Raw genomic sequence first — 16,751 nt, forward strand, 5'->3', positions numbered from 1 at the left:
TACCCCTTGCCTTCTGTTAAGGGTAGTAACTGCCGCTCCGTGCAGGTTACCCTCATGCCTTCTGTTAAGGGTAGTAACTGTCGCTCCATGCAGGTTACCCCCATGCCTTCTGTTAAGGGTAGTAACTGCTGCTCCGTGCAGGTTACCCCAATGCCTTCTGTTAAGGGTAGTAACTGCTGCTCTGTACAGGTTACTCCATGCCTTCTGTTAAGGATAGTAACTGCCGCTCCATGCAGGTTACCCCCAGGCACCCTTTCCATCATTTCTACAATGTTTATCCATGCCCTTTGAATTCGTTCACTGATTTCATCTTCATCACCTCTTAAGGAAGGGCATTCCAGGCCTCCACCACCTTCTCCATGAAGAAATATTTCCTGATGTTGTTGGTTCCCTGGAGCTTCATTTCCTGACACCCCCCCCCCCCCTAGTTCCACAGATGCAGAAATCAACGGGTGCCGCATGTAGTAAGTGATGAGGAGCTGATGTGCACCAGCCAGGAGAGGGACCTTGCTGCAATAATGTTGGATTATCTCAAGGTAGCGAAATAGTGCGGCAAGGAGGTGGCCAAGTTCAGGAGGACGCTTGGGTGTATAGGGAGAGGCCTAATCAGCAGAAGAAGAGAGGCAATTATGCTCTCTACAGGTCCTTGGTGAGGCCTCACCCGGATTACTGTGCTCAGCTCTGGATTCTGCATCTCAGAAAGGAGACGCTCCCGAGAAGAGGAAGTGAAATGGAGCAGGGTTTGCACGGGCAGCCTTCAGAGACGAGACCGAAGGAGAGGGGCGAGACGGGGGATAGGATACAGACAGGAGTACAAGGAAAGGGGGTCACAACACGAAGCTCCAAAGGGCTACGTTCAGGAGCAGCGTCAGGAGGGATTGGAGAGTGCGGTGGAGGAGGCAGTGATGAGAAGGAAAGCATGGGATAAACACAGAGGATCCCTGGTAGCGTGAGAAGGGGAGAGAGGGGACTGAGCAGCCCAGGGCAGCAGGATTATGGCCACATTGTGCTTCCTGGATGGCATGGGGTATCCTGCATGGAGCGGCACTTGCAACTGTACAGGGGACCCGGTGGGGTTGGATAATGGATTCTGTGTGGGAATTTGATCTACTTTGGGTGAATGCACTGCTGAGCATCACTTTCCCACAGCCATTTCACCAGACAATCCTCTTTAACTGGATTAAAGGCCAGTCCCCACTCAGCTCTAAGGATGCCCTAATGTCTGCAGTTATCTCGACAAATCACCTACTAGAGTCCCCTACCCCGAGACCAAACCTATCCATATCCCTCACCTGTCCGCGTCTACCTGCCGTATCCCTCACCTGTCCGCGTCTACCTGCCGCAACCCTCACCTGTCCGCGTCTACTTGCCGCAACCCTCACCTGTCCGCGTCTACCTGCCGCAACCCTCACCTGTCCGCGTCTACCTGCCGTATCCCTCACCTGTCAGTGTCTACCTGCCGTATCCCTCACCTGTCCGCGTCTTCCTCCCGTATCCCTCACCTGTCCGTGTCTTCCTGCCGAAACCCTCACCTGTCCGCGTCTTCCTGCCGAAACCCTCACCTGTCCGCGTCTTCCTGCCGAAACCCTCACCTGTCCACGTCTACATACAGAACATTAATCACTGAAGCTAATTTCTTAGGTCTCTCCTCTGCTGAATTTAGTTGCTTACAAATAAATTCAGTTTCAGCCTCTATAAAGGCTTCCTTACCTGATTGAGTACAATATTGGAACAAGCAATGCCAAGCACAGGCGCAGACCTGCTCAGTCCTGGGTAAACATCCCACACTAATCTCCAGCACACCCAATCCTGCTAATCCCTACAGCACACCTCTAACAGGTAAACACACCATGCCCTGCACACCTGTAACAAGCATACACACCTTCATACCGACCCCTCCTCACTGTCCTGACACACCTGTAACACATATACACACCATCCTCCCACCCCCAGAGACCCCTCCTCACTGTCCTGCACACCTGTAACAAGTATACAGACCTTCATACTGAGCTTGGAGAGGACTCCTCACTGCCCTGCACACCTGTAACACATATACACACCATCCTCCCACCCCTAGAGACCCCTCCTCACTGCCCTGTACACCTGTAACAAGTATACACACCTTCATACAGACCCCGGAGACCCCTCCTCACTGCAGCGCACACTTGTAACAAGCATACACACCTTCATACCGACCCCTCCTCACTTTCCTGCCACACCTGTAACACATATACACACCATCCTCCCACCCCCAGAGACCCCTCCTCACTGCCCTGCACACCTGTAACACATATACACACCTTCATACAGACCCCGGAGACCCCTCCTCACTGCAGCGCACACATGTAACAAGCATACACACCTTCATACCAACCCCTCCTCACTGTCCTGACACACCTGTAACACATATACACACCATCCTCCCACCCCCAGAGACCCCTCCTCACTGTCCTGTACACCTGTAACAAGTATACACACCTTCAAACCAACCCCAGAGACCCCTCCTCACTGCCCTGCACACCTGTAACACATATACACACCTTCATACAGACCCCGGAGACCCCTCCTCACTGCAGCGCACACATGTAACAAGCATACACACCTTCATACCAACCCCTCCTCACTGTCCTGACACACCTGTAACACATATATATGTGTTACAGGTGTGTCAGGACAGTGTCAGTGTCATACATATATATATGTATAGAAAAACACAACATGTATGTATAGAAAAACAGTGTCAGGACAGTGTCAGGACATACATATATATATGTATAGAAAAACACAAATAAAATAAATATACACACCATCCTCCCACCCCCAGAGACCCCCTCCTCACTGTCCTGTACACCTGTAACAAGTATACACACCTTCATTCCAACCCCTCCTCACTATCCTGCACACCTGTAACACATATACACACCATCCTCCCACCCCCAGAGACCCCTCCTCACTGTCCTGTACACCTGTAACAAGTATACACACCTTCATACAGACCCCGGAGACCCCTCCTCACTGCCCTGCACACCTGTAACACATATACACACCTTCATACAGACCCCGGAGACCCCTCCTCACTGCAGCGCACACATGTAACAAGCATACACACCTTCATACCAACCCCTCCTCACTGTCCTGACACACCTGTAACACATATACACACCATCCTCCCACCCCCAGAGACCCCTCCTCACTGTCCTGTACACCTGTAACAAGTATACACACCTTCATACCAACCCCTCCTCACTATCCTGCACACCTGTAACACATATACACACCATCCTCCCACCCCCAGAGACCCCTCCTCACTGTCCTGTACACCTGTAACAAGTATACACACCTTCATACCGACTCCTCCTCACTGTCCTGACACACCTGTAACACATATACACACCATCCTCTCAACCCCGGAGACCCCTCCTCACTGCATTGCATACCTGTAACACATATACACACCTTCATACTGAGCTTGGAGAGCACTCCTCACTGCCCTGACACACCTGTAACACATATACACACCTTCATACTGAGCTTGGAGAGCACTCCTCACTGCCCTGACACACCTGTAACACATATACACACCTTCATACTGAGCTTGGAGAGCACTCCTCACTGCCCTGACACACCTGTAACACATATACACACCTTCATACTGAGCTTGGAGAGCACTCCTCACTGCCCTGACACACCTGTAACACATATACACACCTTCATACTGAGCTTGGAGAGCACTCCTCAGTTCCCTGACACACCTGTAACACATATACACACCATCCTCCCAGCCCCAGAGACCCCTCCTCACTGCTCTGCACACCTGTAACAAGTAAACCCACCTTCATACCGAGCTTGGAGGGGACTCCTCACTGCCCTGCACACCTGTAACAAGTACACACTCCTTCATACCGAGCTTGGAGAGCACTCCTCACTGCTCTGCACACCTGTAACAAGTGTACACACCTTCATACCGAGCTTGGAGGGGACTCCTCACTGCCCTGCACACCTGTAACAAGTACACACTCCTTCATACAGAGCTTGGAGAGCACTCCTCACTGCCCTGACACACCTGTAACAAGTAAACCCACCTTCATACTGAGCTTGGAGAGCACTCCTCACTGCCCTGACACACCTGTAACACATATACACACCTTCATACTGAGCTTGGAGAGCACTCCTCACTGCCCTGACACACCTGTAAACACATATACACACCTTCATACTGAGCTTGGAGAGCACTCCTCACTGCCCTGACACACCTGTAACACATATACACACCTTCATACTGAGCTTGGAGAGCACTCCTCAGTTCCGTGACACACCTGTAACACATATACACACCATCCTCCCAGCCCCAGAGACCCCTCCTCACTGCTCTGCACACCTGTAACAAGTAAACCCACCTTCATACTGAGCTTGGAGACCCTGCCCTGCACACCTGTATGAGCTACAGAAAGGAAAACAGATCTGCAAAGCCTCCTCACCTGCACACAGCGGCAGACCTGGAGCTGAGAGCCCTGTGACAGCCACACCCTCTAACAGCCCTAGCCCTGCAGATCGCTGTCCCCTGCCTCGCCCCCCCTTGCTGATTGCTGTTGAGGACTCTCGGGCCTGCTTAGCCCCTGGACGTTACCCTCCCTCTCCATGGAGGAGTCGCAGCCTGTGCCTATGCACAAGCAGTGAGCGAGGCCTGCCCTCACCTGACGTTCTCCACGAGCTGCTGCCACATGCCTGCGCTGGAGCTGTGTGTGGCTGCCTGCGCCCTGTGTACTCTGCTCTAGGGCAGAGGTGGGAGGAGCATCGCAGACCTGGCCCATCTCTGCCCCCTGGTGCAAAGAGCTGGGACTGCCAGACCTGCAGACATTTCAGTGAAAGCCAGCGTTTGATCTCTGAGTCTGGGGTCAGGCTCGGCCTCTGCTGCTCTATTCCTTTCTAGTCTCTTCTGCTCTGACGGCTGTACGTTTATATTTCTTTTCTCTCCTGTGTCCTTACAAACACCAGGGCTCTCTCCGCCACTTCTATGCCTGTTCTCTCAGGTCTCACCCTTCCCATCCATGCTCTTCCCTCCTCTCTCCTTCCCATCCATAGTAAATGACGCAGATAAAGGCGAAAGGTCCATCGGTAGCTGCCGTTCCATGCAGGTTGCCCCCATGCAGAAATGATACTCCCTTTGTCATTTCCAGCCTCTACAGTGCTCCTCCCATGCTCTATGCTTCCTGTCTTCATCACCTCTTCGGGGAAAACGGCAAGGTCAGAAGGACACAGGAGCAGAGAGCAGAGACTGAGCAGGGAGGCTCGGGGAGGATTTCCCCCAGAGGTTGGGACTCGCATGCACTCAGGACAGGAGGGGTGAGAGGAATCCCAGGGAGTCTGAGCTCAGAGAAGGAGCTGGAAAATCACCCTTCACTTCCTTATTGGACATTGATTGAACGTTGTGAAAGAATCAGTAAAGAATGTGTTTTTTTTTTTAATTTTTAATTTCTGCATTTATTAAATGACATATCAAGATCAATCCTGAATAACATACATGAAGCGTGTAATGCATTCACTAATCGGAAAACATCCTATGAAAGAAAACAACACTTCATAATATTAAGTCCAAAACCTTTTGGGATCCAAACACTTTAATAAAGAAGAAAAACAAGAAAAGGAAATATGTCAGCACTGCACTAAAAAAAAAAGCAGAATATAAACCTAAAAATAGTAATAATTATGTCAGCACTGCAGTAAGGGGGAATAATAGAAGAGCGAGACAGTGGTGAGATTAATATGACCCCAGGTCCACTTTATGAATTACACATTTATCTCTCAAAATTGTATTAACTGTGATGGCAGATAAAAAAGATATGAAGCCTCTCTATACTTAAACACTTGCAGGGGAATTTTAAAAGAAAATAGGACCTTAGGTCTAAGGAGCAAAAATTGCTTCCATTTCTTCTGCGTCATCTTAGACTCATCAGGAAAAATCCTGACCTGCAAATTCAGAAAAGATTCTAGGCTTCAGCACCCAGTCCTTATCAGCACCCAGTCCCCATCAGCACCCAGTCCTTATCAGCACCCAGTCTCCATCAGCACCCAGTCCCCATCAGCACCCAGTCCTTATCAGCACCCAGTCCCCATCAGCACCCAGTCCTTATCAGCACCCAGTCCTTATCAGCACCCAGTCCCCATCAGCACCCAGTCCTTATCAGCACCCAGTCCTTATCAGCACCCAGTCCCCATCAGCACCCAGTCCTTATCAGCACCCAGTCCCCATCAGCACCCAGTCCCCATCAGCACCCAGTCCTTATCAGCACCCAGTCCCCATCAGCACCCAGTCCTTATCAGCACCCAGTCCTTATCAGCACCCAGTCCCCATCAGCACCCAGTCCTTATCAGCACCCAGTCCCTGTCAGCACCCAGTCCCCATTAGCACCCAGTCCTTATCAGCACCCAGTCCCTGTCAGCACCCAGTCCCCATTAGCACCCAGTCCTTATCAGCACCCAGTCCTTATCAGCACCCAGTCCCCATCAGCACCCAGTCCTTATCAGCACCCAGTCCCCATCAGCACCCAGTCCTTATCAGCACCCAGTCCCCATCAGCACCCAGTCCTTATCAGCACCCAGTCCTTATCAGCACCCAGTCCCCATCAGCACCCAGTCCTTATCAGCACCCAGTCCTTATCAGCACCCAGTCCCCATCAGCACCCAGTCCTTATCAGCACCCAGTCCCTGTCAGCACCCAGTCCCCATTAGCACCCAGTCCTTATCAGCACCCAGTCCCTGTCAGCACCCAGTCCCCATCAGCACCCAGTCCTTATCAGCACCCAGTCCTTATCAGCACCCAGTCCCCATCAGCACCCAGTCCTTATCAGCACCCAGTCCCTGTCAGCACCCAGTCCCCATTAGCACCCCAGTCCTTATCAGCACCCAGTCCTTATCAGCACCCAGTCTCCATCGGCACCCAGTCCCCATCAGCACCCAGTCCCCATTAGCACCCAGTCCTTATCAGCACCCAGTCCTTATCAGCACCCAGTCTCCATCGGCACCCAGTCCTTATCAGCACCCAGTCCTTATCAGCACCCAGTCTCCATCGGCACCCAGTCCTTATCAGCACCCAGTCCTTATCAGCACCCAGTCCCCATCAGCACCCAGTCCTTATCAGCACCCAGTCCCTGTCAGCACCCAGTCCCCTTTAGCACCCAGTCCTTATCAGCACCCAGTCCCCATCAGCACCCAGTCCTTATCAGCACCCAGTCCCCATTAGCACCCAGTCCCTGTCAGCACCCAGTCCCTGTCAGCACCCAGTCCTTATCAGCACCCAGTCCCCATCAGCACCCAGTCCCTGTCAGCACCCAGTCCCCATCAGCACCCAGTCCCCATCAGCACCCAGTCCTTATCAGCACCCAGTCCCCGTCAGCACCCAGTCCCCATCAGCACCCAGTCCTTATCAGCACCCAGTCCCCATCAGCACCCAGTCCTTATCAGCACCCAGTCCCCATTAGCACCCAGTCCTTATCAGCACCCAGTCCTTATCAGCACCCAGTCCCCATTAGCACCCAGTCCTTATCAGCACCCAGTCCTTATCAGCACCCAGTCCCCATTAGCACCCAGTCCCTGTCAGCACCCAGTCCCCATTAGCACCCAGTCCTTATCAGCACCCCGTCCCTGTCAGCACCCAGTCCTTATCAGCACCCAGTCCTTATCAGCACCAGTCCCTGTCAGCACCCAGTCCTTATCGGCACCCAGTCCTTATCAGCACCCAGTCCTTAGCACCCAGTCCCCATCAGCACCCAGTCCTTATCAGCACCCAGTCCCCATCAGCACCCAGTCCCCATCAGCACCCAGTCCTTATCAGCACCCAGTCCCTGTCAGCACCCAGTCCCCATCGGCACCCAGTCCTTATCAGCACCCAGTCTCCATCGGCACCCAGTCCTTATCAGCACCCAGTCCCTGTCAGCACCCAGTCCCCATCGGCACCCAGTCCTTATCAGCACCCAGTCCCCGTCAGCACCCAGTCCCCATCGGCACCCAGTCCTTATCAGCACCCAGTCCCCATCAGCACCCAGTCTCCATCGGCACCCAGTCCTTATCAGCACCCAGTCCCCATCAGCACCCAGTCCTTATCAGCACCCAGTCCCCATCAGCACCCAGTCCCCATCAGCACCCAGTCCTTATCAGCACCCAGTCCCCATTAGCACCCAGTCCTTATCAGCACCCAGTCCCTGTCAGCACCCAGTCCTTATCAGCACCCAGTCCCCATTAGCACCCAGTCCTTATCAGCACCCAGTCCTTATCAGCACCCAGTCCCCATCAGCACCCAGTCCTTATCAGCACCCAGTCCCCATTAGCACCCAGTCCCTGTCAGCACCCAGTCCCCATCAGCACCCAGTCCTTATCAGCACCCAGTCCCCATTAGCACCCAGTCCTTATCAGCACCCAGTCCCCATCAGCACCCAGTCCTTATCAGCACCCAGTCCCCATTAGCACCCAGTCCCTGTCAGCACCCAGTCCCCATCAGCACCCAGTCCCCATCAGCACCCAGTCCTTATCAGCACCCAGTCCCTGTCAGCACCCAGTCCCCATCAGCACCCAGTCCTTATCAGCACCCAGTCCCCATTAGCACCCAGTCCTTATCAGCACCCAGTCCTTATCAGCACCCAGTCCCCATTAGCACCCAGTCCTTATCAGCACCCAGTCCTTATCAGCACCCAGTCCCCATTAGCACCCAGTCCCTGTCAGCACCCAGTCCCCATTAGCACCCAGTCCTTATCAGCACCCAGTCCCTGTCAGCACCCAGTCCTTATCAGCACCCAGTCCTTATCAGCACCCAGTCCCTGTCAGCACCCAGTCCTTATCGGCACCCAGTCCTTATCAGCACCCAGTCCTTAGCACCCAGTCCCCATCAGCACCCAGTCCTTATCAGCACCCAGTCCCCATCAGCACCCAGTCCTTATCAGCACCCAGTCCCTGTCAGCACCCAGTCCCCATCGGCACCCAGTCCTTATCAGCACCCAGTCTCCATCGGCACCCAGTCCTTATCAGCACCCAGTCCCTGTCAGCACCCAGTCCCCATCGGCACCCAGTCCTTATCAGCACCCAGTCCCCGTCAGCACCCAGTCCCCATCGGCACCCAGTCCTTATCAGCACCCAGTCCCCATCAGCACCCAGTCTCCATTGGCACCCAGTCCTTATCAGCACCCAGTCCCCATCAGCACCCAGTCCTTATCAGCACCCAGTCCCCATCAGCACCCAGTCCCCATCAGCACCCAGTCCTTATCAGCACCCAGTCCCCATTAGCACCCAGTCCTTATCAGCACCCAGTCCCTGTCAGCACCCAGTCCCTGTCAGCACCCAGTCCTTATCAGCACCCAGTCCCCATTAGCACCCAGTCCTTATCAGCACCCAGTCCCTGACAGCACCCAGTCCTTATCAGCACCCAGTCCTTATCAGCACCCAGTCCCTATTGGCACCCAGTCCCCATCGGCACCCAGTCCTTAGCACCCAGTCCCCATTAGCACCCAGTCCTTATCAGCACCCAGTCCCTGTCAGCACCCAGTCCTTATCAGCACCCAGTCCTTATCAGCACCCAGTCCCCATCGGCACCCAGTCCCCATTAGCACCCAGTCCTTATCAGCACCCAGTCCCCATTAGCACCCAGTCCTTATCAGCACCCAGTCCCTGTCAGCACCCAGTCCTTATCAGCACCCAGTCCCCATCGGCACCCAGTCTCCATCGGCACCCAGTCCCCATCGGCACCCAGTCCCCATCAGCACCCAGTCTCCATCGGCACCCAGTCCTTATCGGCACCCAGTCCCCATCAGCACCCAGTCTCCATCGGCACCCAGTCCTTATCGGCACCCAGTCCCTATTGGCACCCAGTCCCCATCGGCACCCAGTCCCCATCGGCACCCAGTCCTTATCAGCACCCAGTCCTTATCGGCACCCAGTCCCCATCAGCACCCAGTCTCCATCGGCACCCAGTTCCTATCGGCACCCAGTCCCTATCGGCACCCAGTCTCCGTCAGCACCCAGTCCTTATCGGCACCCAGTCCCTATTGGCACCGAGTCTCCGTCAGCACCCAGTCCCTATTGGCACCCAGTCCCCATCGGCACCCAGTCCCCATCGGCACCCAGTCCCCATCAGCACCCAGTCCTTATCGGCACCCAGTCCCCATCAGCACCCAGTCCCCATCAGCACCCAGTCTCCATCGGCACCCAGTTCCTATCGGCACCCAGTCCCTATCGGCACCCAGTCTCCGTCAGCACCCAGTCCCTATCGGCACCCAGTCCCTATTGGCACCGAGTCTCCGTCAGCACCCAGTCCCTATCGGCACCCAGTCCCTATTGGCACCCAGTCCCCATCGGCACCCAGTCCCCATCAGCACCCAGTCCTTATCAGCACCCAGTCCTTATCGGCACCCAGTCCCCATCAGCACCCAGTCTCCATCGGCACCCAGTTCCTATCGGCACCCAGTCCCTATCAGCACCCAGTCTCCGTCAGCACCCAGTCCTTATCGGCACCCAGTCTCTATCGGCACCCAGTCTCCGTCGGCACCCAGTCCCCATCAGCACCCAGTCTTTATCGGCACCCAGTCCCTATTGGCACCGAGTCTCCATCAGGCTCCGAAACAAAAGTCACAGTCATTGCTGCCGGTGTAGCTTGAACTGAATCTGATGTCTCCAGTAATTCAGAACTATTTAGCACAGGTGTAACTAACTCCTGTACAGGGTCCTCTGCAGACTCTTGAATATCTTCCTTTACTTGCCCAACTGAATTATCTTCTCGTCCCTTTTTCACTAAAGGTAAATAAAACACCCACGTCAATGGTGGAATCCTTTCCTCAGCCATTTTCAGACTTTCCATTAAATATCTGTTAAACATCTCTTTTGGAGATATATATGGCAGCTTAAGGAAGTTCACAAAGCAGAGGTTATTCCCTTTAAGAGCATTCTCAATATTCTCCAACTTACTCATCAAAAATAAACCTTCAGGGCCTTATTAGAAATCACTGTAGTCTTAACCTCATCAATCTGTTGAGAAGTAACTTAAGCAGCACTTTCCAGCATCTGTATACGCATTTCATGATCATTTCATCTCTCAATCAAAGGGTTAAGCTGGTTAGATATTAAATTTCCCAAACCTTCAATAGCTTCCCAAAGTGAGTCTAAAGTTACCTGGTGTTATGGTTTTGAGGTGTTGGAGTGGATTCTTGGGTTCTGCGGCGATGGCCACTCCCACAGGGAGGAGCCCCATGAGGAACCGCAGTACTAGGCTAGAGTCTATACATGCAGACACAGAGAAGTTGTATTTATTGTACATCCTGGGAGATGCTGCCCAGGAGGTGGCAGCAGTGAGGTAACCCAGTAGATGTAGTCCAGGGTTCCTCAGCAGAGGAGACCAGTCCCACACTTGAGTAGATGGTAGGCAATGCGAGGTAGAAGGGAGAGTCCCGGATGCAGGCTCCCAGCACTGAGCTGTAGGTGAGACAGACTGACAAGGTTAGATTACTCACTGAAGTAGATAGCTGTATTGGTGGAGATCCTGGCAGGCAAAAATAGTTGAATTGTAGGCACCAAGGCAGGGAGAGCAGGCCCTCGAAGAGCGAGTACCCGGTATCCCAGATAGGTACCTGAAAGAAAGCAAAAGGGCCCTCGAGGAGCGGGTACCCAGGTTAGAGATGAATGACCCCGGAGGGCAGAGAGAGCTTCCAGCGGCAGCAAGGAAGCGGCAGAGCAGCTTAGACCGGAGGCATTCCAATTCATTCACGATCCTTGCTAACTCAGTTTGTTAGCAAAGGAAGGGCAGGCTAAATACCTGGATGGCGTGACGTCACTCGAGGGGGACGCCCCCAAGGTTCCCGCCATGACGTGGCTAAAGACGTGGGTGGTGTGCGCACGCTCACCCTAGGAGGCCCTCAGGAGAAACATGGCGAATACCGTTGCCATTCCAGGGTCGCCGGAGAGAGCGGCATGAAGACGCGGCAGCAGCCATCTTCCCAAGGCTTGAGAAGGGAGAAAGGTGAGGCACAGAGGTTGAAGCCATCTGAGACCGACGGAAGCAACAGGGCTCCCTCCAGACCCCCTACCTGGTCTTGGTTTTGAGGATGCGATCGATGAAAGTGACGAAGCATCTCTTTGTCCATGATATTAGCCAATGGTTCTCAAGAGTTTTCTTCTGATCCATATCCCTCCCATGAGAGGAGGTATTCCCAAACTCTGCCTCTCTTTCTTACATCAAGGATGGCATCAACCTTGTATTCAATGTCTTCTACTTCATCAACAGGCATAGGTTCAGGTGTCTTGGTGGAAAACTCGCTAAGAACAAGCGGTTTCAGCAGCAAAACATGGAACGCATTATGAATCTTCATAGCTGGAGGAAGTTTCAGACTGTAAGTGAGTGAACCCAATCGTTGGAGAATAGGGAAGGGTCCGACAAAGCGTGGAGCAAATCGAGCAGATGGAAGCTTGAATTTCAGATGCTTGGTAGACAGCCAGACTTTATCACCAGGCTGGAATTCAGGAGCCTTGCAATGGTGAGCGTCATAGCCTTTCTTTGCTCTTAGTCCTGCTTTTTGGAGCATCTCTTTAGTCTTTCTCCAGAGCTGCTGTATATCTTTGGCAGTATATTGAGCTGCCAGGGACGACACAGAAAGTGGAAGTGGTAATGGTGGTAAGGGTTGTCGTCCGTAGACCACTTCAAAAGGTGTAGATCCAGTAGATGATACTGGATGAGAATTGATGGCGAATTCAGCCCAGGGCAACAGTTCAGCGCAGTTATTCTGTTGTGAACCAACATAGGCACGAAGGAAATGTTTGAGAGTTCTATTCATTCTCTCAGTTTGGCCATTCGACTGAGGATGGTACGCAGAGGTGAAGTCAAGTGTGATGTCGAATTTCTTACACAAGACTTTCCAGAACTTAGCTGTAAATTGAGCTCCTCTGTCAGAAACAATGTGTTTAGGCATGCCGTGCAGGCGAAAGATGTGGCTGATGAGTAGCTTAGCAAGTTCCATGGCTGAAGGCAAGCCACGAAGTGAGCCATCTTCGAAAATCGATCCACTGTAATCCAGATGGTATTGTTACCTCCAGAAAGTGGCACATCCACCACAAAATCTGTTGCAATGTGGGTCAGGGGCTCATCTGGTACTGGCAAGGGTTGAAGCAGGCCCCCAAGGACGTCCGGGCGGAGGTTTCTGGCACAATTGGAACAGGAAGCTACGTACGCAAGAGGGTCTTCCTTCATGGTGGGCCACCAATAGTACTTCTGTAGCTTAGCCAGTGTTCTTCGTTGACCAGGATGTCCAGCCAGTTTCAAATTGTGAGCCCATGCTAACAATTTCTTTCTTAGATTGCCGGGTACAATGGTCTTGCCTGGGGGTACAAGATGTGTAGCTCTCAGAATAACTCTCTTCGGGTCAATGATATGCTGGGGTTCATCAGGTACGTCTTCAGAGAGAAAAGAGCGATATAATGCATCTGCTCTGACATTCTTATCACCAGGATGATATTTCAGCACAAAGTCAAATCTGTTGACGAACAGGACCACCTTGCCTGTCTATGGTTAAGGCATTGAGCATGACGGAGGTACTCCAGATTTTTGTGATCAGTGTAAACAGTGATGTGATGTTGTGCACCTTTAAGCCAGGGGCGCCATTCTTCAAATGCCATTTTTATTGCCAGTAGTTCTTTATCCCCAATGCCGTAGTTCTTCTCCGCTGGCGAAAAGCGTCGGGAAAAGAAAGAATTTAGAATCACTAGTCTGGCTTAGCACGGCCCCTACGCCTACATCCGAGGCATCGACTTCCACAATGAAGGGTCGTGTATGGTCCGGATGGCGGAGACATGGTTTACTTGAGAAGGCATCTTTTAACTTCTGAAATGCTGTCACAGCTTCCGTAGACCAAGTGGCAACGTTGGCTCCCTTCTTAGTCATCGCTGTTAATGGAACAGTCATGAAGAGTAATCTTTGATGAAGGTCCTGTAGTAGTTGGTAAATCCCAAAAATTGTCTTAGAGCTTTTAGGCCAGTGGGTTGTGTCCATTTTTGAATACTCTCAAGCTTCCGAGGGTCTATCTGGAAACCTTTGTTTGAGACAATGTACCCTAAGAAGAGCACGGATTCCTTGTGGAATTCGCATTTAGTCAACTTGGCGTACAGGAGGTTCTCGCAAAGTCTCTGCAGAACTCTTTTGACATCTTCCTGATGGGATTGCAGATCCTGGGAAAATATCAAGATGTCGTCTAAGTAGACAACAACACATTGGTAGAGTAGATCATGCAGAATATTGTTCATCATGTTTTGGAAGACAGCTGGGACATTGCACAAGCCGAAGGGTATCACTGGGTATTCAAAGTGCCCATCCCGGGTATTAAAAGCCGTCTTCCATTCATCGCCAGAGCGGATGCGAACTAAATTATAAGCTCCTTTGAGGTCAAGCTCGGAGAATATCTTGGCTCCCTGTAACCTGTCGAATAGCTCCGAGATGAGTGGTAAGGGATAGCGATCCTTTACGGTGATCTCATTCAGACCTCTGTAATCAATGCATGGACGTAATGTTCCGTCCTTCTTCCCCACGAAGAAGAAGCGTGCGCCGGCAAGAGACTTGGAAGGTCGTATGAAGCCCAGGCAAAACGGGATAGTTGGCATGCAGGGTATTGGAGAGACTTCCATCAAGCATTTGCCATGGCAATCTGGACCCCAACATGAAAGCTCCAAAGTGGCCCAGTTGAATTGTGGCATATGTTTCTGCAGCCACGGTAGCCCAAGTACCAAAGGGTGCATGGCCTTCTCTAGCATAAAGAAGGAAATAGTCTCTTTATGAAGAGCATCGGTACATAAACTCACTGGTTCTGTAAGCAGGGTTACTTCACCCGGTAAGGGCTCTCCATGAATAGAGGACAAAAGTAGTGGAGACATCATGGTAGTGGTGGGAATCCGCAAATATTCCACTAGACGTTTCAAAATGAAATTTCCCCCTGCCCCAGGATCCACTAAGGCAAGGGTCTGGTATTCTAGAGGTCCGCAGATTAAAGATACTGGAAGAGAGAGTGGAGGAGAGGGTGCAGTTAGACCTAAGAAGAGTCCTCCCACAGGACTTAGGTCTGCCAATTTTCCCGGACATATAGGGCATGTTTGTATAGCATGACCAGCTTGTCCACAATACATGCATACTCCCAACCTCTTTCGTGTTCATCTCTCTTTAGAAGTCAAATGACTGCAGCTCAATTGCATTGGTTCTTCTTCACCAGCGATAGGACCTGGGGGTATAGGCCTGGGTACAGACTTGACTCGAGTCTCTCCCTGAAGTGGTCTTCTGGGACTCTTGACTTCTTGAACCTTGTTGCGAAGTCAGCGATCAATCCTTGTTGCCAACTTCATCAGTTCTGCTAAGGTCTCAGGCATCTCTCGAGCTGCCAGCTCATCCTTCAACCGGGAGTTTAGGCCTTCAAAGAAGAGGGTTTTCAGGCATCTAGGGTCCTAATGTAATTCAGAAGCCAATGTCTTGAATTCAATGGCAAAGTCTGGTAAAGGTTGATTACCTTGTTTTAGATGAACCAAATTTGATCCAGCTGTCGAGTACCGGGTGGGGTCATCGAATACTGATTTGAACAGTTCAAGAAACCCGGCAAGATCATTCAGGATAGGGTCATAAGAACATAAGAAATTGCCATGCTGGGTCAAACCAAGGGTCCATCAAGCCCAGCATCCTGTTTCCAACAGAGACCAAACCAGGCCACAAGAACCTGGCAATTACCCAAACACTAAGAAGATCCCATGCTACTGATGCAATTAATAGCGGTGGTTATTCCCTAAGTAAACTTGATTAATAGCCGTTAATGGACTTCTACTCCAAGAACTTATCCAAACCTTTTTTGAACCCAGCTACACTAACTGCACTAACCACATCCTCTGGCAACAAATTCCAGAGCTTTATTGTGCATTGAATGAAAAAGAATTTTCTCCGATTAGTCTTAAATGTGCTACTTGCTAACTTCATGGAATGCCCCCTAGTCCTTCTATTATTCGAAAGTGTAAATAACCGAGTCACATCTACTCATTCAAGACCTCTCATGATCTTAAAGAATTCTATCATATCCCCCCTCAGCCGTCTCTTCTCCAAGCTGAACAGCCCTAACCTCTTCAGCCTTTCCTCATAGGGGAGCTGTTCCATCCCCTTTATCATTTTGGTTGCCCTTCTCTGTATCTTCTCCATTGCAACTATATCTTTTTTGAGATGCGGCGACCAGAATTGTACACAGTATTCAAGGTGCGGTCTCACCATGGAGCGATATAGAGGCATAATGACATTTTCCGTTTTATTCACCATTCCCTTCCTAATAATTCCTAACATTCTGTTTGCTTTTTTGACTGCTGCAGCACACTGAGCCGACGATTTTAAAGTATTATCCACTATGAAGCTTAGATCTTTTTCCTGGGTGGAAGCTCCTAATATGGAACCTAACATCGTGTAACTACAGCAAGGGTTATTTTTCCCTATATGCAACACCTTGCACTTGTCCACATTAAATTTCATCTGCCATTTGGATGCCCAATCTTCTAGTCTTGCAAGGTCCTCCTGTAATGTATCACAGTCCGCTTGTGATTTAACTACTCTGAATAATTTTGTATCATCCGCAAATTTGATAACCTCACTCGTCGTATTCCTTTCCAGATCATTTATATATATATTGAAAAGCACCGTTCCAAGTACAGATCCCTGAGGCACTCCACTGTTTACCCTTTTCCACTGAGAATATTGACCATTTAATCCTACT

The 16,751-nt window shown here is 51.4% G+C and overlaps 1 protein-coding gene across 1 annotated transcript in view; it reads right to left on the minus strand.

Moving 5' to 3' along the window:
- The window catches only part of LOC115086676 (epoxide hydrolase 1-like), a 57,970-nt gene extending 53,132 nt beyond the window's left edge, over window positions 1-4,838 (minus strand). Inside the window, exon 1 of the mRNA XM_029592864.1 lies at window positions 4,695-4,838. Within this exon, the coding sequence (XP_029448724.1) occupies window positions 4,695-4,723 (29 nt within the window). The 5' untranslated portion in view covers window positions 4,724-4,838. The remainder of the gene's footprint in view (window positions 1-4,694) is intronic.
- Window positions 4,839-16,751: the final 11,913 nt, after the last annotated feature.

The sequence above is a fragment of the Rhinatrema bivittatum genome, chromosome 3 (assembly GCF_901001135.1).
Source record: "Rhinatrema bivittatum chromosome 3, aRhiBiv1.1, whole genome shotgun sequence".
Taxonomy (NCBI): domain Eukaryota; kingdom Metazoa; phylum Chordata; class Amphibia; order Gymnophiona; family Rhinatrematidae; genus Rhinatrema; species Rhinatrema bivittatum.